The following is a 22,567-nucleotide window of genomic DNA, read 5'->3' on the forward strand; positions in this document are numbered from 1 at the left end:
TGGTGTATCTGTGTGTCAGTGTATGTCTCTGTGTGTCCATGTGTGTGTATGTGTATATGTGTGTGTGGTTGTGTGTATATGTGTGTTTGTGTGTGTTTCTGTGTGTATATGTGTCTCTGTGTATATGTGTGTCTGTGTGTATGTGTCTGTGTGTGTCGCTGTGTGTGTCTGTGTGTATGTGTCTGTGTCTCTGTGTATGTCTGTGTGTGTCTGTGTGTCTGTGTGTGCGCGCGCAGGATCAGAAGCCGGCACTCAGCCTATCCCTCTCGGGTGCGTGGTCTCAGCGATCCCGTGGTCCCGCAGGCAGCACAGGGGCGCGGCTCCTGCAGTCGGGTCTGCAGCCCCCACGCACCAGCCCCAGGGCAGCCTTTGCCAGCGGGGCACGGCCCAGCGGGTTGTGGGCTCCGAGGCCTCCGAGGTGCCGCCGGGCTTAGTCTTAGTGGACGGCGACAGTCCTGACCTTGCCTTTAGGCCAAACGGTGCTCACGAGAGCCACAAGCACCTGGGCGGGAGGCGCCAGCCTGGGAGCTAAGGCGTGGGGGTGCCCCGAGCAGAGAGCACCCACATCCCAGGGCAGCGAGGCCTACGGGAAAGGAGGAGGGGAGCGCAGCGCCTGTCCTGCTTGCAGAGGGCTGCACCAATACGGAAAACACCCCACCGCTGCCTTTGGAGAAAGACTGGAACATTCCAGCGCCGAAACCGGCAGCAGGAGGAGCCTCCATCCTGCCCTCCTGACCCTTGGGGCTTCCCACAGACTCGGGACGACTCGGTCAGAAGAAAGGGGAACAGCCTAAGGAGGGGCACTCGCTGGGGCCTCGGGGAGGCGGCCGCACCCCTATCCCGGGGTCCCGTCCAGGCTGAGGTCCCCTGGAGCGGCCGCCCACCCACCACTCGCCCACACCAATAGGGGACCGCCTCCTCCACCCTTCCCCAGCCACCCCACCCCAGACTTCCCCGGACAGCCTCTGATTGGCTGCCCCCCAATCCTCTCCACCCACTTCTCCCCCACCCGCGGTGAAAACTGCGGGCGCCGCGCACGGTGCAGCAGCTGGAGGCGGCACATCCGAGGCGGCTGCAGCAGCGCAGGACCGGAGCCCAGGTAGGAGCGGGAGCCAGCCAGGACGGGACCCTGGGCTCAGGGAGAGCTGCCAGGCGCCCCTGCAAGCCCCCGCGATCTGAGGCCTCAGGAGGCTCCCGAGGGCACCCCAAGGAGGAACGCTGCAGGGCCGGGGGAGGGACCTGTTTCCCAGGCAAGGGCGAGAGCGCGAGGTTCTGCGGGGACCCGGCTGCGCCGCACCCCGACTTCCATCCTCCGGCGGGGTCTGGGGGGCGGTTGTCCGGTGGAGCGCGAGGAGGGCTCCAAGGGCAGCCTTTGGTTCTCCCCCACACAGACGGCCCCACACCCGATGGCAAGGGGGGAGGGGAGCGCCATGCGGGCGGGAGGACGGAGGGTGGCCAGCTGCGGGAAGCCTCTACCCCGCGACCTGGCGGTGGCTGGGTGCGGGGCACTCGAGGAAAGGAAACCGCAGTGCCGCGGGCGGGGACTGGGTGGAAGGCGAGCAGACGGGGGAGGGGCAAACTCAAAAAGGTTTGGGGGGGGAGGGGACCTCGGATGGAAAATTGGATAGGAAATCACGGGGCTCCCGCGCAGGGCCGGGGACGAGGGGAGCGCAGAGCTCCGCTGGCGCTGAACCGCGGGAACCCAGAGCGGAGGGAACGGGTGCAGAATGCGCCTCCCAACCGCGCCCCACCCTCCCCCTGCGCGCTCTTCATCCCCCTCCAGCCCTGGCCTCCTTTCTTTCCTTTCCAAATCTGGCCGCTGCTCCCCCTACCCCTCCGAGATGCCAGGCCTGCACCCCTCAAGACTAGCCCAGGGTCCTCGCATCAAACCGGTTGCTGATTTCCCTTGGTTCGCAGCAGCGCTTCCGCATAGTTTGGAGGACCCCGCCCAAGCGTTGAGCGCCAGGGACCCTGGACTTCGCGAGTGCCGCGCCCTGTGCCCGGGACCAGTACCTCCTGGACCGGCCCCGCGCGCACTCGCAGGCGCATGCTGCTGCTATGGCCTCTCCTGGGCGCACAGGCTAGGCTCTCAGCTCCGTGATGGCAATTCAGTCTGGGTTGCAAAAAAAGAAAAAAAAAAAAAGAGGCGCGGCGGGGCAGGGTGGGGAAGGGGACTGGAAACTGCAGCCTGGCAATCCCAGAGAGCTGGGCATGGGGAGGCGAGGCGTCTTTAGCTCCTTTGCAATCAGAGGGCTCTGTCCCTTGTCCTCGTGCACGCTGGACAGCCCCCTCACTGAACGCCAAGTGCAGGCCTACCTGGGAGGGCCGCACCCATCCCTGACATCAGCTCCAGCCAGTGACATATTGGCGGATGCATCTGCTGAGTAGCCCTTCCCCCTGCGCCATTTTTCTTAGCCCCCAGGACAACGTGGACTTCTAGGCTCCACAGCGCCTCATTCATTCCTTCAGTAAACATCTCCTGAGCATCTGTTATATTTCAGGAGCTGCTCTGGGCATTTGGAGGTTTTCTTCTGCAGGAGAAGTAGGAAGTCCCTGAAGGGGAAGTTCCGTGGCCATGGGCAGAGCTTTGGTTCTGAAAGACCCCGTTGCTCACCACTGTGGGCCGCTGAACTGTACGCTCATGAATGGCTAAGTGGGCAGATGTTGCATGCAGTCTACCAGAATTAAAATCTTTAAAAACTATCCAGCCTCTGTGCTCACTGGTCTCACAACCCCGCAGGCGGGGAGAATGTGAGAGAGAAAGCCAGGTACAGTCAGCCAGCTGGGAGGGAGCGCTCCCTGCTCAGACAGGGACACAGGGGTACACTTCACTGCAGAGTGTGCTTCCCCGCTTCCCCGTGCCAGGGCCAGGGCCAGAAACAACTGGGGAGGAGAGGGCGGATGGACAGAAGCGCTTAGGCGTCCAGTGCGGCCGTTAGAGCATGCTCCCAATGAGCCCCCCTGAGCCTTCTCCCTGCTCATTCTTCCCACACGCAGATCCAGGGCGGAGCTCTTGGCACCATGAACCCCGCCATTGGCATCGCGCTGCTGCTGACAGGTACCGGGCAAGGGGCCGGGCTGGCCTCCCCCTCTCAGCCTCAGAAAGCGGGGGACGGAGGGAGGGGGGCTTAGCACATCCCAGGTGGACTGATCAACCCAGCTGACCCGACCACCTGCCCGCCCCAGGAGGTTCAGGAAAGGCCGCTGGCTGAGCCCTGCCCATCCTAGTGAATTGGAACCTGCAAAAGGGAGCCAGGAGCCCAAGCTCTCCTGCCGTTGCCACTCGCTGCTGATGGGTCCCAAGGCTTCAGCAGACCGGGGAGGAAGGCTGGAGTCCACAGGGGGAGTTGGACTGGCCCCTGGGGACTCCCGGGGTCACACAGGATGCCTCTGCAGCCAGGCCCACCTCTGTCCATCGCGTGGGAGGGCGGGCCCCTGCCCCCAAGGCTCTCCCCCAATGGGGCGGGGACGCCGCTGGTGGCAGTCTTGCAGGTGTCCCGAGGGCAGAAGGTGACCAGCCTGACGGCCTGCCTGGTGGACCAGAGCCTGCGCCTGGACTGCCGGCATGAGAACACCACGAGCGTGCCCATCCAGCACGAGTTCAGCCTGACCCGCGAGAAGAAGAAGCACGTGCTGCATGGCACGTGGGGCGTGCCCGAGTACACGTACCGCGCCCGCACCAACTTCACCAGCAGGTACAACATCAAGGTCCTCTACCTGGCCAACTTCACCACCAAGGACGAGGGCACCTACACCTGCGAACTGCGCGTCTCCGGCCAGCCAACCCAGAGCTCCCACCAGAACGTCTCTGTGCTCAGAGGTGAGGCGAGCCCCCGACAAGGCCAAGCAGGCAGGCGGCGCCCTTGGCTGGGCCTCGCCAGCTCCCAGCCGCTGCCGGGTCCCTTGGGGAGTCCTTGACCTCTGTGACTGGAGGGAGGGGCTGCCTCCCCAGTCTTCCCTGCCTGGGAAATGGAGACGACACAGGCCTTCTCTCACCTGCAGTCTTGTGCTGCGGTTCAGCAGGGTTCCCCTAAGCCGCCACGTGTTCAGGGGCTCCCACCATGGCCAGGTTGGTCCTGGCTGCAGCTCAGACATGCCAGTGCCTGCCTCCCAGAGGGAGTCCTGGTCCCTTCCCTCACCACGTTCTCTCTCCACAGACAAGCTGGTCAAGTGCGAGGGCATCAACCTGCTGGCTCAGAACACCTCGTGGCTGCTGCTGCTGCTGCTCTCACTGTCCCTGCTCCAGGCCACGGATTTCATTTCCCTGTGACTGGTTGGGCCCGTGGAGGATCCAGGAAGCCTGGAGGCCCAGTGCAGAGATCCTGCTTCTCTGAGGCTGCTGACCCCCAACCCCAACCCCTCGCACAGCTGGGGGAGAAGCGGGGACCCCGCCCCTTATAAGGAACCCCAGTGCTGCATGCCATCTTCCATGCCCGCACCCCGCCTCTTCACCCTGTCCGCACGCTGCCAGAGGTCTCGTCGTCCTCTTTTTCCCAAAGCTGCTTCTGTCTGATTTGCTTAGGGCTTGTCCTTGTGTCCTGCGGGCGTTTATGACAAGGGAAGCCAGGACGGGGAACTGATGAAAAGCGAGGGTGGGGGAGGGGCAGTGGATAGAGGGGGCCCACCAGGAGCAGAGAAGTCTGGGAGAGACCTGGATGAGGAGGGGAAGGGGCGAGCCTGGCCCAGCACAGCCCTGCTCTGGCCAAGGCACCACCTCAGCAGCCAGGAGAGCACTTCAAGACCCAGATGCAAGGGCACCGCCACGCATGTGTGGCCCGGCACGCATCTCCAGGAATGATCTCAGCTGGAAAAAAAATGACTGGCCCTTGCCACTCCACAAGTCCCCCAGGGACCTGGGGCCAGGGACTCCACTTGCCAAGATGCAGACTTGGCCAGAGGACGGGGTCCGAGGGTCCATCGTCACCCCTGCCCAAGGCGGCTAGAAGCGGGAGCCTGCGTCCCTCACTGCGTGGGCCAGCCCTGTCAGGGTGGCAGAGGACGGCAAGCCTCCTCCCTGGCTGCCCCAAGCTCCCAAGAACCTCCGGAACCCTGACCCGGAGCTGCCAAGTCAGGCAGGTGACATCCCAGAGCCTCAGGGAGTGTGACCCAAGTCTCCGGGAAATGTGGGGGAGGGGTCTGCCTTCCTTGCCCATCAGTGCCAGCCCTTGCTGCCCGGGACCTGAGCCTCTCAAGACAGCCCCCTGCCCTTTGCAGAGACCTGTGGGGGGCCTGAGGTGGGCCATGGAGTGAGACCCTCCCAGGGAGATGGTGGCTGCCCCAGCCCCCCACCCCTGCCCCGTGGTCCTGCCTGTCCTGTCCCGTGTGTAGTGCCATCACAGCTTGTGACATCTCACTGAGGAAGAAGAAAACTGCACAATAAAATCAAGTCTGTCCTCAGGCTCTTCTCTGCTTGGCTCCTCTGTGCTCACCCCAGGCTCACCTCCCACCTTAGCCAGGGCTCTCCAGGGAGCTCGTCGTATCCCCCCATCCCCGTCCCCGCCCATGACAGCAGCGCAGGCTCCTGGGGACACACACAGGGCTGCACACTGTGCTTCTGTGCAGGATGACTCAAACCTGACATATCTGCCCCAATCAGTGAGCGCTCCCTTCTGCTGACTCACCTGGCTAGGACAACACACTCACCTGCCCGCGTGGGGGCTGCACTGCACGGCCTTGGCTCCGGGGGCTCTGGAACGCGCACGCAGCTGTGCGTGGACAGGTGCGGAGGTGTGGGGCCGGTTTTTCTCAGCCCGGACTGTTCCACGCTGTGCTCCCGTGCTGAGCAGAGGGTGCCGGCAGGGGGCAGCCACGGATTCTTAAATGCAAGAGCAACAGCTTTCCAAGGAAGGCACTGGCGTGAGTAATGTCTCCAGGGGAGGAGAGAGGGGGCGCTGAGCCCCATCCCTGGCTCCCTCCCACAAAACCACTGTGTGAAAGGAGCATTAGCCCCCCCCCCAGGTCCCTCCCAAGGTAGGTAACCCCCCCCACGTGCTTTCACCAAGGACTTGCAGGAGGCGGCACCTGCGCAGTTTCCTTCAAGGCCAAGATCTAAGTTCCTGCCAGGGGCTCCCATTCTTCCGGCCACCACCCAGTGCAGCCTCTGCTTTGCAGTGGCCCCCTCTGGTGACGATGCCCAAAGAAGGCCAGGGAAGCCCAGGAGTAAGGGAGCTGCAGGGAGCAGCTGGGGCGGCGGGGGGGGGGCATTGAGACCCCGCCTCGCCTTGTGTGCCCTGTAATCAGAGCTGCAAGCGCCGTGCCAAGGAAAGGGATCTTGGCGAGAAGAGACTCCGTGATGGAACGGGGCTCAAGTGCCAGGAACGAGGGCCCCACCCTCGGGCAGCTGCTCAGGGGCAGGCATTTTTATTTTTTAAGGGAATACTATTTAATAATAATAAAAAGAATTTGCCACTGATACATGTTACAGCATGGATGAACTTCAATAATATTGTCCATGAGAGAAGTCAGACACACAGAAAAACACACAGTGCATGAATCCATTTACGTAAATGTCCAAGAAAGGCAAATCTGTAGAGGTAGGAATAAGATTAGTGGTTGTCCGGGGAGGGTGAGGACAGAAAGGGATTTTTTTAACTGTTTATCTGAAAGGCAGCAACAAAGACCTCCCATCCACTGCCTTATTCGCCCATATCCCTGCAATAGCTGGGGCTGGGCTAGGCCAAAGCCAGGAGTCAGAAGCCAGGAACTCACGCAGGGACCCAACTACCTGAGCCATCAGGTGCTGCATCCCAGGGTGCCCACTGGCAGGAGCTGGAATCGAGAACACAGCCGGGACTTGAACCCAGGTGCGTGGGTATGGGATGTGGCTGTTCCAAGTAGTGTCTTAAAGAGGCAGGCACTTGGGATGCCTACATCCCGTATCAGACAGAGTGCCTGGTTCCAGTCCCAGCCACTCCGCCTGTGATCCCGGTTCCCACTCAGGGGATATTCTTAAAGGCAGCAGATGATGGCTCAGGTACACAGGTCCCTGCCCCCATGTGGGAGACTCAGATGTGAGTTCTACGCTCCTAGCTTTGGCCTGGCCCACAAGCGTTTGGTGAGTGAACCAGCATATAGGAAACCTCTCTCTCCCTCTCTCTCTCTACCTTTCAAATAAAATGAAAATAAGTAAATTTTTTCAAAGGTTGAAGCTCCGAGATCCTTCTGGAAGTTACTGGTGGAAGCTCGCTGTAGGGCTCCCGCTGAGAGGCCGGTGTGCGCTCCGGGCACCTGCAGAAACCACGCCCAGGTGCTGGGGTGGTGGCCTTGGCCTCTAGAGCCAAGTGCAGGACTGAGGCCCCGGGTAGGGAGGGGCAGCTGAGGGCCATGGCCATGGCTGCAGAAAGGCAGGAAAGGAGGGAGGGGAGCAGGCTCTCAGGCCTCCCGCATAAGCCTGCTGACCAGGAAGGACCATGCAGGGCCAGGGCTGTCGCATGCTTTCAGCGGCACACCCTGATGGCCATCAGCCCCACTCCAGTCTTGGGGAAGCTGGACATCTGTGGTGACTTGGGTATTTATAGGAGCCCGGGGCCAGCATGGGCTCCTCTGCACACATGTGCCCCAGACTGCACCCCACCCACCTTCTGGGCCTCCTCACTGCTCTCCCAAGTCCCCCTTCAGCCATCTGTGCCCCTAACTTAGGGCACCAACTCCTTCCTCAGAAGGCCCTCCCTGTGCCCCATTTCTGGATCGCAGTGGTGGTGTCCACGCAGGGGGTCATGGCAGGGTCACCTAGGACCAGGGACACCTAGTGGCAGCAGGCAGAGGGCTCTCCAGGAGGGGGTATGGCACCTGCACTAACACGTGCCAGCCTCCTCACCTCCCCAGCGCGGACGATCAGCCTAGTGAGCCGCGGCGCCGGCCTAATTAAAATTTTTTAAAAGAAGACAACTGTGTATCCTAAGCCCTGAGCACAGGTCAAGGTCAGGAATAAAATGTTTGGTAGATGGTAGACACTGACCATGAAACAAGTAAGATTTTACAGGGAGAACATCAGAGAAATAATGCTATCATTCTAGGCCCAGACCTGGGATGTGATGTAGTACTATGGTTGGGTTTTGGAGTAAAAGAAAGGGAGACCAAAGAGCAGTGAGTAATGACAGTGAAAAGTCCAGGGCCAGGGAGCCAGAGAAGGGAGAGCTCTCAGTGAACAGGCAGTTCAACTGCCAGGTCACGGGGGGAAGGGCCAAGTCGCTGGTGACCGTGGCAGCCAGTCCCCAGGGATGGCTCCCGCAACTCCTTCCCGGTCAATGTGGCACAGCCCTGCATCACGCTTATGCACAACAGTACCACGAAGAACTCACCCTGTGCGTCTTCCAAGGCTAGGTCCTATGAAGCTTTGGGGGCTCCTAGCTGGCCCCCCTGGAACGCTCACTCATTGGACACTTCCTGTTGGAACCGGCTGCTATTCTTGGAAGCCCAAATGACACAGAGGGCTGGGCACAGGCACCCTAGCAACAGCACCAGTTAAGTGTCAGCCAACAGCCTCCACCAACTGCCAGTCGTGGGAGGGAGCCATGTTGGATGCCCAAGGTCCCAGCACGGAGAGTGACCCTCAAGTGAGAGCTTTGCAGCGGGGCCCAGCCAAGCACAGACGCATGAGACACGTGGTTCCTTGGAGGGGCTCGTTGTACAGCCGTGGGTAACGGGAACTGCGACTCCGACACAAGCAGCTCAGCGGAGCAGGCGTAAGGAACGCCAGATCAGAGTGAGCGAATGGGAAAGTGGAGACTTCAGCAAGTGTGATTGCAGCTGGCATGGGAGGTTTTGGGCTCTTTTTTAAGATGCCAATACCTGGCTGGCATTGTGTCATAGCTGCCACCTGTTCAAGTCCTGGCTGCTCCACTTCTGATCCAGCTCCCTGATAATGTGCCTGCCTGGGAAAGCAGCGGAAAACAGCCTGAGTATTTGTACCCCTGCCACCTATGTGGGAGACCCGGATGAAGCTCCTAGCTCCTGGCTTCTGCCAGGCCCAGCCCACTCCAGGACATCACAGCCATTTGGGGAATGAACCAGTAGATGGGAGATCTCTATATATATATAAACTTAAAAAAAAAAAAAAAAGATGTGGATGGCAATGAATCCTGGAGACAGGGAAAGACAAATGAAGAAGAGGGAGAAGCAGATGAAGCATAAGAGTTACAGGAGGGCCAGTGCTGTGGTGTAGCAGGTAAAGTCACACTGCCTGCAGTGCTGGCATCCAATATGGGTACCAGTTCGAGTCCCAGCTGCTCCACTTCCAATCCAGCTCTCTGCTATGGCCTGGGAAAGCAGTGGAGGATGGTCCAAGTCCTTGGGCCCTGCACCCTCATGGAAGACTTGGAGGAGGCTCCTGGCTCCTGGCTTTGGATTGGTGCAACTCCAGCCATTGCGGCCAATTGGGGGGTGAACCAGCAGATGGCAGACCTCTCTTTCTCTGCCTCTGCCTCTCTGTAACTCTTTCAAATAAATAAATCTTTTTTAAAAAATTGACTCTTAGTTCTATTTAAAAAAAAAAAAAAACCAGTTGCAGGAAGGCGAGTGGGGAGGATGAGAGCTACGGAGCCAAGGTGGGTGTGAGCGGAGGTTGTGACCCCTGTGACCCCGGAGGCTCCAGGCTTCGCACAGCGGTGGCCTCTGTTTTCTAAAGGAAGCACAAGTGCAAGGGCAGGTCTGCAAAAGGGAAACCCCAGAGACAGATAAGGGAGCGAGAGTGACAGCCGGATTCCCGAGAGGCACACCCCACCCCCGCTCATCCCTGGAACTTGGGAGCAGGCTGGGCTCTGAGACTGCCCGGGCAGGCCAGATCTCATCACACAAGGTTTTAAAGGCAGAGAGCTCTCCCCGGGGAGCAGCAGAAGCGTGAGCACAGAGGGTGTGAAGCACAGGTGAATGGCTACAGAAAAGGCACACAGAGCCCCCAGGAGGGGGCAGGCCCCTGCGGGCAGCCAGAAAGGAGGCAGGGCCTCACCCCCACAGCCATGAGCACCACATTCTACCTACACCCTGAGCAAGCTTGGAAGAGGATCACTGTCCTGAGCCTCCAGACAGGCGCCCAGCCCTGCCGACACCTGGACGGCCGGGTGAGACCCTGACCACAGAACCAGCTGGGCCCACCAGGACTTGTGACTACATGCTGTGAGATAATAAATGGGTGTTGTTTAAAAAAAATTTTTTAAATCTTTTTATTTAAAAGGCAGCATCACAGAGAGACAGAGAGAGATCTTTCATCCATGTTTGTTCATTCCCCAAATGGCTGCAGCAGCTAGGGTTGGGCCAGGCCGAAGCCAGGCGCCTGGAGCTCCACCAGGGTCTCCCACGTGGGTGCAGGGGCCCAAGCACTTGGGCCATCTTCCCCTGCTTTCCCAGATGCATTAGCAGGGAGCTGGACCTGAAGTGGAGCAGCCAGGACTCGAACCAGCACTGGTACTGGAGACTGGCATCACAGGCAGTGGCTTACCCTGTTGAGTGATGTTTTAAGCCACTGATTTCCTGGACATTTGCTGTGCAGCAATCGAAAATTCATACATGGGCCAGCGCCACGGCTCACTAGGCTAATCCTCTGCCTGTAGCGCCAGCACCTCGGGTTCTAGTCCTGGTTGGGGCGCCGGATTCTGTCCTGGTTGCTCCTCTTCCAGTCCAGCTCTCTGCTGTGGCCCGGGAAGGCAGTGGAGGATGGCCCAGGTCCCTGAGCCCTGCACTCATGTGGGCGACCAGGAGGAAGCACCTGGCTCCTGGCTTCGGATCGGCACAGCGCGCTGGCCATAGCAGCCATCTGGGGGGGGGGGGGGTGAACCAACGGAAGGAAGACCTTTCTCTCTCTATCTCTCTCTCTCTCTGTCTAATTCTGCCTGTCAAGAAAGAAAGAAAGAAAGAAAGAGAGAGAGAGAAAAGAAAATTCATACAGTGGGGACTAATCGTAGTAGGGAAATTACAGCAACACCAGGTGGCGCAGTGTGTCCCTCTGGGGTCTGTGGTCATGAGCAGAAAGGGGGCTCAATGCACCCACCTCCCCATCACTCACCTGAGTGGGTGGATGAGGTGGCGTAGGCAGGGGGAGGGGGAGGGTCAGGGTCAGGTGTTTCCAGGCAAGAGCATTGGCGGGAAGGAGGGGCAGAGGAACCGGGCAAGTTGGCAAAGGAGAGAAAATAGCAACAGCAAGCTCGGGCAAGAACAAGGAGACGTGAGTAGGTGGGCAATGGCACACAGGGAGGAAGTGGCTGACGGCCCGAGGGCTGCCAAGGGGAGTCCACATGGCTGCTGGCTCACCGAGAATGAGGCAGAGAATACAGAGGAAGACAAGGGCCAGAGCTGGCTGTGAAGGGGCGCGAGCAAGCGCCTGGAGCCAGCGGCCCGAGGAAGGGGCAGCAGCACAGTCAGACCAGGAGCAGGGCTTACAGAAGGGAGGGAGGAGGGAGGACAGCGTGTCCCCTGAGATGCATTCAAGCCCTGATCCCCACCGCCTGTCAGTGCGGCTGACGGGGAAACAGGGTCTCTGCCAATGCAATCCCCATGAGGGCACTGTGGCCGGCCTGCAGCACTGGTGGCCCATGTGGGAGCCCGTTGGAATCCCGGCTGCTCCACTTCCCAGCCAGCTCCCTGCTAATGTGCCTGGGAAAGCAGCGGAGGATGGCCCAGGTCCTTGGGCCCCTGACCCACATGGGAGACTCGGAGGAAGCTCCTGGCTCCTGGCTTCAGCCTGGCCATGGCCATTTGGGGAGTGAACCAGAGGATGGAAGATTCTCTCTCTCTCTCTCTCTCTCTCTCTCTCTCTCTCTCTCTCTCTCTCTTTCTGCAACTGTTTCAAATAAACAAATAAATAAATAGAGATGAGGTCACCCTGGGCTAGTGTCCTCGTGAACAAAGAGGCCTGGGGCTCGGGGACATGGTGGAGAGGAAGGCCTGTGGCTGTGACAAGCTGGAGAGGCAGGAGGGACCCTCCCTTGCCCTGCAGACCTCGGGGCGAGCGTGGCCCAGCCCACACCTTGACTTTGGGCCTCGGGAACTGTGGACACTAAATCTCTGTCATTTGGAGTCACCCGTGTGACTCGAGTGACAGTCAGTGTGATTGATTTGTCACAGCAGTCCTAGCAAACTAACCCCCTTGCCCACCCCGAGGTGAGGGGCAGCTGATGTACTCACCGCACAGAGCAGCAATCATTGTCGCCGCCGTCACAGAGCACCTGGGCCATCTTCCGCTGCTTTTCCAGGCCATTAGCAGGGAGCTGGACCAGAAGAGGAGTAGCCAGGACTGGAACCGGCGTCCACATGGGATGCTGGCACTAGACAGCGGCTTAACCTGCTGTGCCGCAGCACCGGCCCCAGATCTGTGACTTTTGAAACTGGTAAGGAGAAGAAGGAGAACCATCACGTTCTTGTCCATTACTCGAGGGGAGACTTCAGTCCCTCCCGTGGCTGGCGGATTCTGGGCTTTGAGAAAATCAGTACCAGGGCCCTTTCGTGTCCTCTGTGTAAAACAAGTCTGCGTGCACCCTTGACCGGAGAGGAATGCGGAGTATGGGGGAATGGGAACTGTGCTTTAGGCTTCCTGCCTTTTGAAGGCAAAGGAGAGGCTGGACCGAAGGGGCTGGACTTTGCACTGTCCACACACTGACACAGGCTGGAGAGCATGGGGCGGGAGGGTCTTGGACTAGCTGTATGGGGCACTTCGCTCAAGGCGCTGGACAGCTCCAAAGGCTCAGCAGGTGGGCTAGGCTGGGAGGCTGCCTGTGAGGCTCTCTCCTGTACTGCCTCCCGGGAGGACAGCCTCTCCGACTGAGCTGGATAGCTCCGCCTTCTTAGGGCGGGACTTGCCCACCCTCCACCTCCATCCTGTCCTGCTGCTGCACACAGCAGCTCTGGGACCAGGGCGACAGTGATTTCTGCTCTGTTCAGTGAGTACAGCAGCTGCCCCTCACCTCAGGATTAGTTTGCTAGGACTGCTGTGACAAATCAGCCACACTGACTGTCACTCGAGTCATGTGGGAGACCCAGAAGAAGCTCCTGGCTCCTGGCTTTGGCCTGGCCCAGCCACAGCCATTGTGGCCATTTGTGGAGTGAACCAGCAGCTGGAAGATCTCTCGATATCTCTGTCTTTCTCTCTCCTCTCTTTCTCTGGAACTCTTTCAAATACATGAATAAATCTATTAAATAAAAAAGTCACAGATCTAATCTGTAGCCAGTTTCCCCAAAGCTGGCTTGAAGGCCACAGTGGGGGCAGTGAAGACAAGGGCAACTGGACATCCTGGAACAATGAAGGCACCGGATGTCTGGATGAAGAATCTGACCCCAAGGGAGCCGTCACAAACCGCAGCCCCACAAAGCGCACTCCCACAGCTGTGGGGGATGTGGTTACCAGATATTAAGAGGTGGGACCTTTTTTTTTTTTTTTTTTAAGATTCACCTATTCATTTGAAAAGCAGAGCTGGGCTGGCACTGTGGCACTGCAGGTTAAGCTGCCTCTGCAGCACGGCATCCCATAAGGGTGCAGCTTTGTGTCCCGGCTGCTCCACTTCTGGATCCAGCTCCCTGTTAATGCACCTGGGAAAGCAGCAGAAGATGGCCCAAGTGGGCCCAAGTGGGTCCCTGCACCCACATGAGAGATCCGGAAGAAGCTCTGGCTCCTGGTTTCAGCCTGGATCATCCCTGCTGCTGCAGCCAAGTGGGGAGTAAAACAGCACATAGAAGACCTCTGTCTCTGCCTGTGTGTGTGTGTGTGTGTGTGTGTGTGTCCCCACCTCCCTCTCTAATTTTGCCTTTAAAAAAAGAAAGATAGAAAGAAAAACGGCCGGTGCCGCAGCTCACTAGGCTAATCCTCCTCCTTGTGGTGCCAGCACACCAGGTTCCAGTCCCGGTCAGGGCGCCGGATTCTGTCCCAGTTGCCCCTCTTCCAGGCCAGCTCTCTGCTGTGGCCCGGGAGTGCAGTGGAGGATGGCCCAAGTGCTTGGGCCCTGCACCCCATGGGAGACCAGGAGAAGCACCTGGCTCCTGCCATCGGATCAGCGCCGTGCACTGGCCGCAGCGCGCCGGCCGCGGCAGCCATTGGAGGGTGAACCAAAGGCAAAAGGAAGACCTTTCTCTCTCTCTCTCTCACTGTCCACTCTGCCTGTCAAAATAAATAAATAAATAAATAGAAAAGCAGAGCTACAGAGAGAGAGAGAGAGAGGGCAGGATCTTCCATCTGCCTGTTCATTCTCCAGATGGCTGCAACAGCCAGGATTGGGCCACACCAAACCCAGGAGCCAGGAAGTCCATCTGGATCTCCCACATGGGTGGCAGGGGCCAAAGCCCTTGAGTCATCTTCTGCTGCTTTCCCAAGTGCAATAGCAGGGACCTGGATAGGAACTGGAACATCTGAGACTCCAGCTGGCCCCCACTGTGGGATGCCAGTGTCGCAGGCAGGGATTAGCCTGTAATGACAACGCTGGGGCCAAGTGTGGGAACTGTAAGAGGTAACTGGGCTCTGTTCTTCGAATGGATTAATCTATCCATGTGGTTAACATATAAGTGGGCTAATGGGTTATCTTGAGTGTGGGTTTGCTATAAAAGCCACATTGGCTAGTCTTTCAAGCCTTCCCTGTCTATCACTAGGTGACATATGATGTCCTGCTCTGCCCCAGGAGCCAAGTAGCAAGAAGGTCATCACCAGATGGGGTCCCCTGGCCTTGGAGAAGAACTGGGAGGCAAGAGAAACCCCTTTTCTTGGGGCTGGTGTTGTGGTGCAGTGAGTTAAACCCCCACCTGCAACGCTGGCATCGAAGCACTAGTTCAAGTCCCAGCTGCTGCACTTCTCATCCAGATCCCCACTAAAGCTCCTGGGAACGCAACAGAAGACAGCCCGGGTACTTGGGCCCCTGCCACCCATGCAGGAGGACCAGATGGGATTTCCAGCCATTGTGGCCATTTAGGTAGTGAACCAATGGATAGAAGATGTATATGTGTGTGTCTGTAAACTCTGCCTTTCAAATACATAAATCTTTTTTTTTAAATGAAGAATAAGGGCAAAACATAAATACCTTAAAAAGGATGAGGGCAGTCAGAGAAGCTAGAAACTGCCAAATTTCTGGCCAGGAATTGGGTGGATGGTGGTGCCATTCACAAGTATATGGAATACAAGACAAGCAGGCAGACTGGGAGGAAAAAGGTGAGTTAAATGTTGGATCTGTTGGGGTTGAGATGCAGATGGAACGCCTAAGGAGGCAGCTGGTGTGTGAAAATACAGATGCTGTCACCATCAGGCCATGGATCATGTTCCGCTGCTTTCCCAGGCATGTTAGCAAGGAGCTGGATCAGAAGTGGAACAGCTGGGACTCAAACCCCACCCACATGGGATGTTGGTGCTGCAGGCCAGGATCTTAATCTACTGAAACCTGCTGTAAGCTTTTTAAGCATATTAACATGTTGAATCCTCAAGCCTAAGAGGTAGGTACTACTGCTATCACCATTTAAAAAAAAAATATATATATATATATATATATGAATGTGTCAGCTTTCCATTACCTTAACTAAAGCACCTGAGAGAAGCTACTCGGGAAGGAGGGTTTATTTTGGTTGATGGTTGGGGAGGTTCCCAGGCTAAGGTCAGGTGGCCCACTGATCCAGCGTCTGATGGAGGCTGGCACTGACAGAGCAAGTGTAAAGGGACAACCACACGGTGAGGCAGGAAGCACCCCTGGCTTGAACAACCAACCCTCACAAGAGAGCTACCTTCTGAGGGCACACCCCCAGTGACCCAACCACTTCCTGCCAGGCCCGCCTCTCAGAAGCCATGGTTAAATCAGGTCTCCACCTTAACCCGTCAACCATGAACAGAAGACCTAGAGTACCCACCCACAGCACGGGCCTTGGGAGGACAATAAAACTGTTACCCAAACCCTAGCAATGATGAAACCAATGTATCATTTCATGTCTCACAGCTAGAAAACCAGGCCAATCAGGAGTTATCCCACGGACTCCTCAGCCTGCACACGAACAGCCCCCTGCCACAGCTGCACTAGAAATGAAGAGGACCAAGGAGGGGCTTCCAGGGCGGGGAGGTGAGGCAGAAAACTGGAGAAGCCACGTGTTGCAAGCCCCATGGTGGGGACAGAGTGGCAGGAGGGCCCGATGAGAACAATCAGGCTTTCAGAAAGCCAAGGAACCGACTCCGTATAAAGAGTGACTGTCAGATTTGGTGCCAGAAGACTCAGGAATGACCGCATCAGAATCCCAAGAGGGGCCAGTGCTGTGGCACAGCAGGTTAAAACCCCCGGTCTGCAGCGCCAGCATCCCATATGGGCGCCAGTTCAAGTCCCAGCTTCTCCTCTTCTGATCTAGCTCTCTGCTGTGGCCTGGGAAAACAGTAGAAGATGGCCCAAGTGCTTGGGCCCCTGCACCCACGTGGGAGACCCAGAAAAAGCTCCTGGCTCCTGGTTTTGGAGCAGCTCAGCTCCAGCCGGTGCTGCCATTTGGGGACTGAACCACAGATGGAAGATCTCTCTCTCTGTCTCTACCTCTCTCTATAACTTTTTCAAATAAATAAAATAAATCTTTAAAAAAAAAAAGAAGAAGAAGAAGTCCAAGAGAGAAGGCAAGTCGCGGGTGTCGCAGATTCACGGTGGGAAGCACGGTACATGCAGCCGTGCCAGGAAAACTGCACCAAGAGGAAGTGGAGCCCACTCCAGAGACTTCCACGCCTTGAAGAGAAGAATTTGGAGCCTAGTAACATCAGTGGGAAAGTCAACAGGAAACGCAAGTTTTCAAGACACGAGGGTTCTCCCAAAAGTTCCTGGGAAATGAAAACAGAATTTAAGTTGATTCTGGTGCAAGAAAATTTTGAAACACATAGTACAAACGGGTCTATGAGGAATGCGTATTAGGAAACAACTCTGCATGATTTTCAAATAACTTTCTGCAGCACCCCTGCACAGGACCCTGAACCCACGCTGGTGATTCCGCATGCAACGGGAGACATGCTAAAGGCAAACACTCAGGGTCCTGCTATGCAGCCACACCGCGCCCCTGTGCACGGCACTTCTCAACATCACCCCAGACCAGCGGCTGCAGCATCGTCCAGGAAACTGGTCAGAAACCAAATTCTAGGCCCACACCCAGTGAATCAGAACCTGGGGGTGGGGGAGGGCTTTCCCAGGCTCTCTAAGTGACTCTCGCACCCAAGTTTGAGAACCACTGTTTAGCTATTTTCTCACCCCTCCTGGATCTTCAAATTTCCAGCACTTCCTCCCGCAACCTCCCTCTGCCTCGTAATCACTGAGAGGACAGAGGCCACCCAGAGAGAAAACTCTCCGCTTACTTAGGCCACAGCGCCCATCTTCCCAAGTCTGCCCCTGGCTGCAGAGCTTTCCCTCTTTCTGCTCTGGGTGAGCCTCTCATGCCCCTAACAGAAGCTGGCCCCTCTGCTTTCTGCATCTGATCCCCTCTCTCTCTCCTACCCCAGGCCACACTCTGCCACTCTCCTCACTCCCTCCCACATCATCAGTTTTGGTCTCTAATGGCTCTTTCCAATCGGCACACAATATACTGCGATTTTCCTCACTTAAAATTTTTTTCTTGGGGACTGGTGCTGTGTAAATCCACCACCTGCAGTGCCGCCATCCCATACGGGCACCAGTTCTAGTCCTGGCTGCTCCACTTCCAATTCAGCTCTCTGCTGTGGCCTGGGAAAGCAGTGGAAGATGGCCCAAGTCCTTGGGCCCCTGCACCCACGTGGAAGACCTGGAAGAAGTGCCCGACTCCTGGATTTAGAGTGGCTCAGCTCCAGTTGTTGCAGCCATTTGGGGAGTGAACCAGCAGATGGAAGATCTCTCTCTCTCTCTCTCTCTGTGTGTGTGTGTGTGTGTGTGTGTGTGTGTGTGTAATTCTGCCTTTCAAATAAATAAATATTTAAAAATTATTTCTTGGAACAGGCATTAAATCACAGTGGTCCAAGTTCTGCTTAGAATGCCTGCCTCCCCATATTGGAGTACCTGAGATTGAGTCTCAGTTCCACTTCTAATTCCTTGGTAGGAAGAAGGCTTCCTGCAATATGCACCCTGGGAGGATGCAGATGGGTAACTGGCTTCCTGCCACCCACACAGGAGATCTGGATTGAGTTCCAGGCTCCGGGCTTCAACCTGACCCAGCCCGGGACTGGCTGGTGCTGACATTTTGGGATTGAGCCAGTGATGGAAAATCAATCTCTCTCTCTCCCCTCTCTGTTTTTGTGCCTTTCAAGTAAAATGAAAAGATAGTGATCTTTTTTAAAAAAAAGAATTTTTTTTGACAGGCAGAGTGGACAGTGAGAGAGAGAGACAGAGAGAAAGGTCCTCCCTTGCCGTTTGGTTCACCCTCCAATGGCCGCCGCGGCTGGCGCACCGCGCTGATCCGATGGCAGGAGCCAGGTGCTTCTCCTGGTCTCCCATGGGGTGCAGGGCCCAAGCACTTGGGCCATCCTCCACTGCACTCCCTGGCCACAGCAGAGAGCTGGCCTGGAAGAGGGGCAACTGGGACAGAATCCAGCACCCCGACCGGGACCAGAACCTGGTGTGCCAGTGCCTCAAGGCAGAGGATTAGCCTAGTGAGCCGTGGTGCCAGCCAAAAAGAATTTTTAAAGAAGATTTTAAATTTGAAAGGCAGAGTTACAGAGAGAGAGGGAGAAAAAGAGAGAGAGAGAGATCTTCCATCTGCTGCTTCACTCCCCAAATGGCTGCAATGGCCAGGGATAGGCCAGGTTAAAGCCAGGAGCCAGGAGCTTCTTCCCAGATGCAGGGGCCCAGGTACTTGGGCCTTCTTCCACTGCTTTCCCAGGCTCATTAGCGTGGAGCTGGATCCGAAGTGGAGCAGCTGGGATGTGAACTGCAACCCCTATAGGATGCTGGTGCTGTAGGTAGTGGCTTAACCCCCTATGCCACAACACAGACCCCAAAAGAAATTCTTAAGTTTAAAAAAAAAATTGCTCTCCTCACTTCTTTTTTTAGCTCCCTCTCATTTCCTCTGCTCTTATTTTTTTTTAATATTTATTAATTGACTTATTTGAAAGCTAAACTCAGAGATCTTCCATCTGTTGGTTCACTCCCCAAATGGCCGCAACAGCCAGGTCTGCACCAGGTCTGCACCAGAAGCCAGAAACTAGGAGCTCCATCCTGGTCTCCCATATGGGCGGCAAGGACCCAAGCACTTGGGCCATCAACCCCTGCCTAGCCAAGCGCATTAGCAGGGAGCGGGAATGAGAGCAGAGTGGGTGGGACTTGAACTGGCGCTCTGCTGTGGGATGGCAGCATCGTCAGCAGCAGTAAACCCCCACCGCACCACAATACCAGCCCCTCCTCTGCTTCTCTTGCAAGATTCCTCCGGAGCTCTCCGAACGAGTTCCTTTTCGCTTGGATTCATCCACAATCAGACTTTTATTACTGTTCTGAGAGGAGGAGCATGGTGGGGGCAAGAGGCGCGGAGTCACCACACAGACCCCGGGAGTTGGGTGAAAGCAGGCCAGAAGGGAGCAGCCCACAGACTCGTTTATTTTAGTTCCTACAGCTGCTTATATAGCCAAGGCAGCCAATCCAGTCAAGGAGCGGTTTATGCCCCAACCAATCACAGCCTGTTGCCAGGCAGTTTCCAAAGCCATCCAATCACAGCCTGTTGCCAGTCAGGCTCTGTTGTCATGTGGTTTCCAAAGCCATCCAATCACAACCTGATGTCTGTCAGGCTCTGTTGTTGTGCGGTTTCCGAAACCATCCAATCACAGCCTGTTGCCAGGCAGTTTCTGTTGTCAGTGGCCATCTTGGCATGACCTTCTCACCTTCTCATTCCACCACATTCATGACCTTCTCATTCCACCACATTTACCCCTTTTCATTTATTTTTTGAGCAACAGGAGGCATAATTCTTGGCCATACCATTGTTGACCTCGTTTCCATGTGGTCTCCATACACAGCTGTGCCTTAGATTGTCCCCCAGGGGATCTTACCCATCATTGACTAACCAGCGCTCAAAACAGGAGACCACAGGAGTGCTTGCTCAGATGTGGGTAGGAATGAGGAACAGTGGTAATCAGGAATGGCATGACCACACACAGGCTGTTGGCCATTTGAGTGGCTGACCAGAGCTAGTGGGGTATAAAGCAGTAATGGATGTGGCTATGGGCAGTTTCTCGGGGTAGGATGATAGGGCAGGTGCGTCTGCTAACATGACAACACATTACCATCACCATTACTCCATCAAAAGAAAATCTGTCCTTGTCAGACTCACCACCAGCCTTCTAAGCCCACCTTCACAGTGTTGCTTCACCTACGGGCAGCACTGGGCATGGACCTCTGCCTCCTGCCTGCTGGGCTTCCTCCCCTTCGCTCCAGGACAGCACCGCCTCCCAGGGTGCTTTGCCCCCCCTGACGCTGGCCAGTCCTGAGTCTCTCCGATGGTTCCATTTCATTTCTACACAGCGCCATAGTTCAGTCCTTGCTCGTCGGATCTGCTCTTACTCCTTGGTCAGCTCTTCTAATCCCACGGTTTTGAATAATATCCATATGTTGATGACTCATCACATCCCAGACACACCAGACACCCAAACATTCAACACTCTCACCACTGGGATGCCCAGTGAATGCCTCAGTTTATTATCCCTCCCCACCCCCATCAGACGCTGATGCCCATCTCTCACCAGGCACTTGCAATGACCTCCCCAGTGCTCCCTGCTTCTACCCAGTCTCTCTTCAGGTCCTTTCTCCAAAGGGATTCTCAGACCCACACCCTCCTCTGCTCAAAATCTCCCAAGGTCATCGGCATGGCCTCAGGGAGCCCTGCAAGCTGTATCTCTTTAACTTCAGCTCCCGTTCTGCCTTATCGTCACTGACCTGCTCTTCCTCAAAAGGGGCCTGGAGTTCCCAGCTCAGAACTCTGGCACGCATGTCCCCGGCCTAGAACATTCTTTCCCGTCCATCCGTATGTACAGGGTCCCTCCTCCTTGTCTCTCTGGAAGGCACCTTTGACCACACCCCTTACCTCCCTCCCTGCTTGATCTGCATCCTCCTCGGCTCCTAGTGCCACCCACCACGCCATATCCGGCACTCACCTGGCTGCTGTCCCTCTGCCGCTACCGCAGTGCAAGTTCCTCCAGGCCAGGGGTGGGCCTGCTCTCTTCACTGCCACATCCCGGGTTCCTGGAAGTGTGCCTCGCACATTCCAAACCTAGCTGGAAAATGAATGATGAAATGAGGGCCTTGCAGAAACACAGAGGGCTGACATCCAGGGGGGATAGGCCTTGAAGAAGAGGAACATCTTCAGGGCCGGCGCTGTGGCGTAGCAGGTAAAGCTGCCGCCTGCAGTGCCGGCATCCCATGTGGGTGCCAGTCCTAGCTGTTCCACTTCCGATCCAGCTCTCTGCTAATGGTCTGGGAAAGCAGCAGAGGATGGTCCAAGTGCACCTGTGTGGGAGACCCAGCTCCTGGCTCCTAGCTTTGGATTGGCCCAGCTCCGGCCATTGTGGCCATATGGGGAATGAACTAGCAGACAGAAGACCTCTCTCTCTCTCTCTCTCTGCCTCTGCCTCTCTGTAGCTCTGCCTTTCAAATACATACATACATACATAAAAAAGCATAGGTGCACATGGATACTTGTGTTTTTAAAAAATGGGGGGGGGCATCTTCTTCACAGCTCCTGGCGCAGAGGGAAGAATGAATTCAGGTATGTTTGCAGGTAGAAACTTAGGTCTCCACATCCTGTTTGCACCTAGTTTCTCCAGGAAACAGAGGAGGAGGAGGGTTTGAGGGGTGTGCAGATGGGTGAAGTCACCTGCTATGGAGAAGGTACTCATTGTTGGTCCCAGTGAGGTTGAAAATCTGATCTTGCCCTGGCACCAGTCCACTTGGTCCTCACAAGCACGTGGAGAGGGGAGGCAGGTCAAAAGTGCAAGTGCTTGGGCCGGAGTTGTGGTGCAGCAGGTTAGGCCACAGCCTGCAAAGCTGGCATCCTGTACAGACACAGGTTCATGTCCCAGCTGCTCCACTTCCAATCCAGCTCCCTGCTAGTGGCCTGGGAAAAACAGCATTAGAGGGCCCAACTGCTTGGGCCCCTGCACCCAGGTGGGGGACCCAGAAGAAGCTCCTGGCCTCAGCCTGGCCCAGCCACAGCCGCTGTGACCATTTGGGGAGTGAGCCAGCAGATGGAAGATTTCTCTTGCCTCTCTCCGTAACTCTGACTTAAAAATAAAACAATTTTTAAAAAAATTCAAGTTCTTCGATGACGAAGGAGAATTCCTTCCATAGTCTCTGTTTATGCAATCGGGTAGTCATCAATACTCACCAATCCATGGAAGTAAACGGAGCAGGGAGCTCCTATAGGAGCAGGCCAAAGGAGTGGAGGCCTAGGCTGAGGACTTCCCCCAGCCCGGTGGAAAGGGGCAGTGACATTCAGCGGTTCCTAAAAACTGAAAGTGGATCCGCCCGGGGCTCAAGTTCCCAGGCTCCCTCCGCCCCCGGCCCCTCCGCTTTCCCAGTACCTTCCAGCTGCCCCGCCGCGTCGCATCCACCCCACTTCTGTCCTTGCTCCACCCACTGCAAACTGGCGTGCTTTCCTTCCACGTGGTACTCTGTGTACGTCGGTTGCCCGGGAGACCCTGGCC

General features: G+C 56.6%; 1 protein-coding gene and 1 long non-coding RNA gene across 2 annotated transcripts; one reads left to right on the forward strand and one right to left on the reverse strand.

The window, feature by feature from the left end:
- The first annotated feature begins 745 nt into the window (after positions 1 to 745).
- Positions 746 to 5,396, forward strand: THY1 (Thy-1 cell surface antigen). Its single transcript, XM_051835981.2, has 4 exons — positions 746 to 1,099; positions 2,998 to 3,058; positions 3,485 to 3,820; positions 4,158 to 5,396. Exons 2-4 carry the CDS (start codon positions 3,022 to 3,024, stop codon positions 4,268 to 4,270), a joined length of 486 nt encoding a protein of 161 aa, XP_051691941.2. The 5' UTR covers positions 746 to 1,099; positions 2,998 to 3,021; the 3' UTR covers positions 4,271 to 5,396.
- A 961-nt stretch (positions 5,397 to 6,357) lies between these two features.
- LOC103345631 (uncharacterized) lies at positions 6,358 to 22,506 on the reverse strand. The gene is made up of 2 exons (XR_515472.4): positions 21,020 to 22,506; positions 6,358 to 16,741 (listed from the first exon to the last, which is right to left on the reverse strand). It is a non-coding gene; the product is annotated as an uncharacterized lncRNA (long non-coding RNA).
- Between the last annotated feature and the right edge of the window lie 61 nt (positions 22,507 to 22,567).

The sequence above is a fragment of the Oryctolagus cuniculus genome, chromosome 1 (genome assembly GCF_964237555.1).
Source record: "Oryctolagus cuniculus chromosome 1, mOryCun1.1, whole genome shotgun sequence".
Classification (NCBI taxonomy): Eukaryota; Metazoa; Chordata; class Mammalia; order Lagomorpha; family Leporidae; genus Oryctolagus; species Oryctolagus cuniculus.

Coding starts and splice junctions, on each gene's coding strand:
- THY1 (XM_051835981.2), top strand. CDS start 3,022: ATGAACCCCGCCATTGGCATCGCGCTGCTGCTGACAG. Junction 3,059..3,484: donor CATCGCGCTGCTGCTGACAG/GTACCGGGCAAG, acceptor CGCTGGTGGCAG/TCTTGCAGGTGTCCCGAGGG. Junction 3,821..4,157: donor GAACGTCTCTGTGCTCAGAG/GTGAGGCGAGCC, acceptor CTCTCTCCACAG/ACAAGCTGGTCAAGTGCGAG.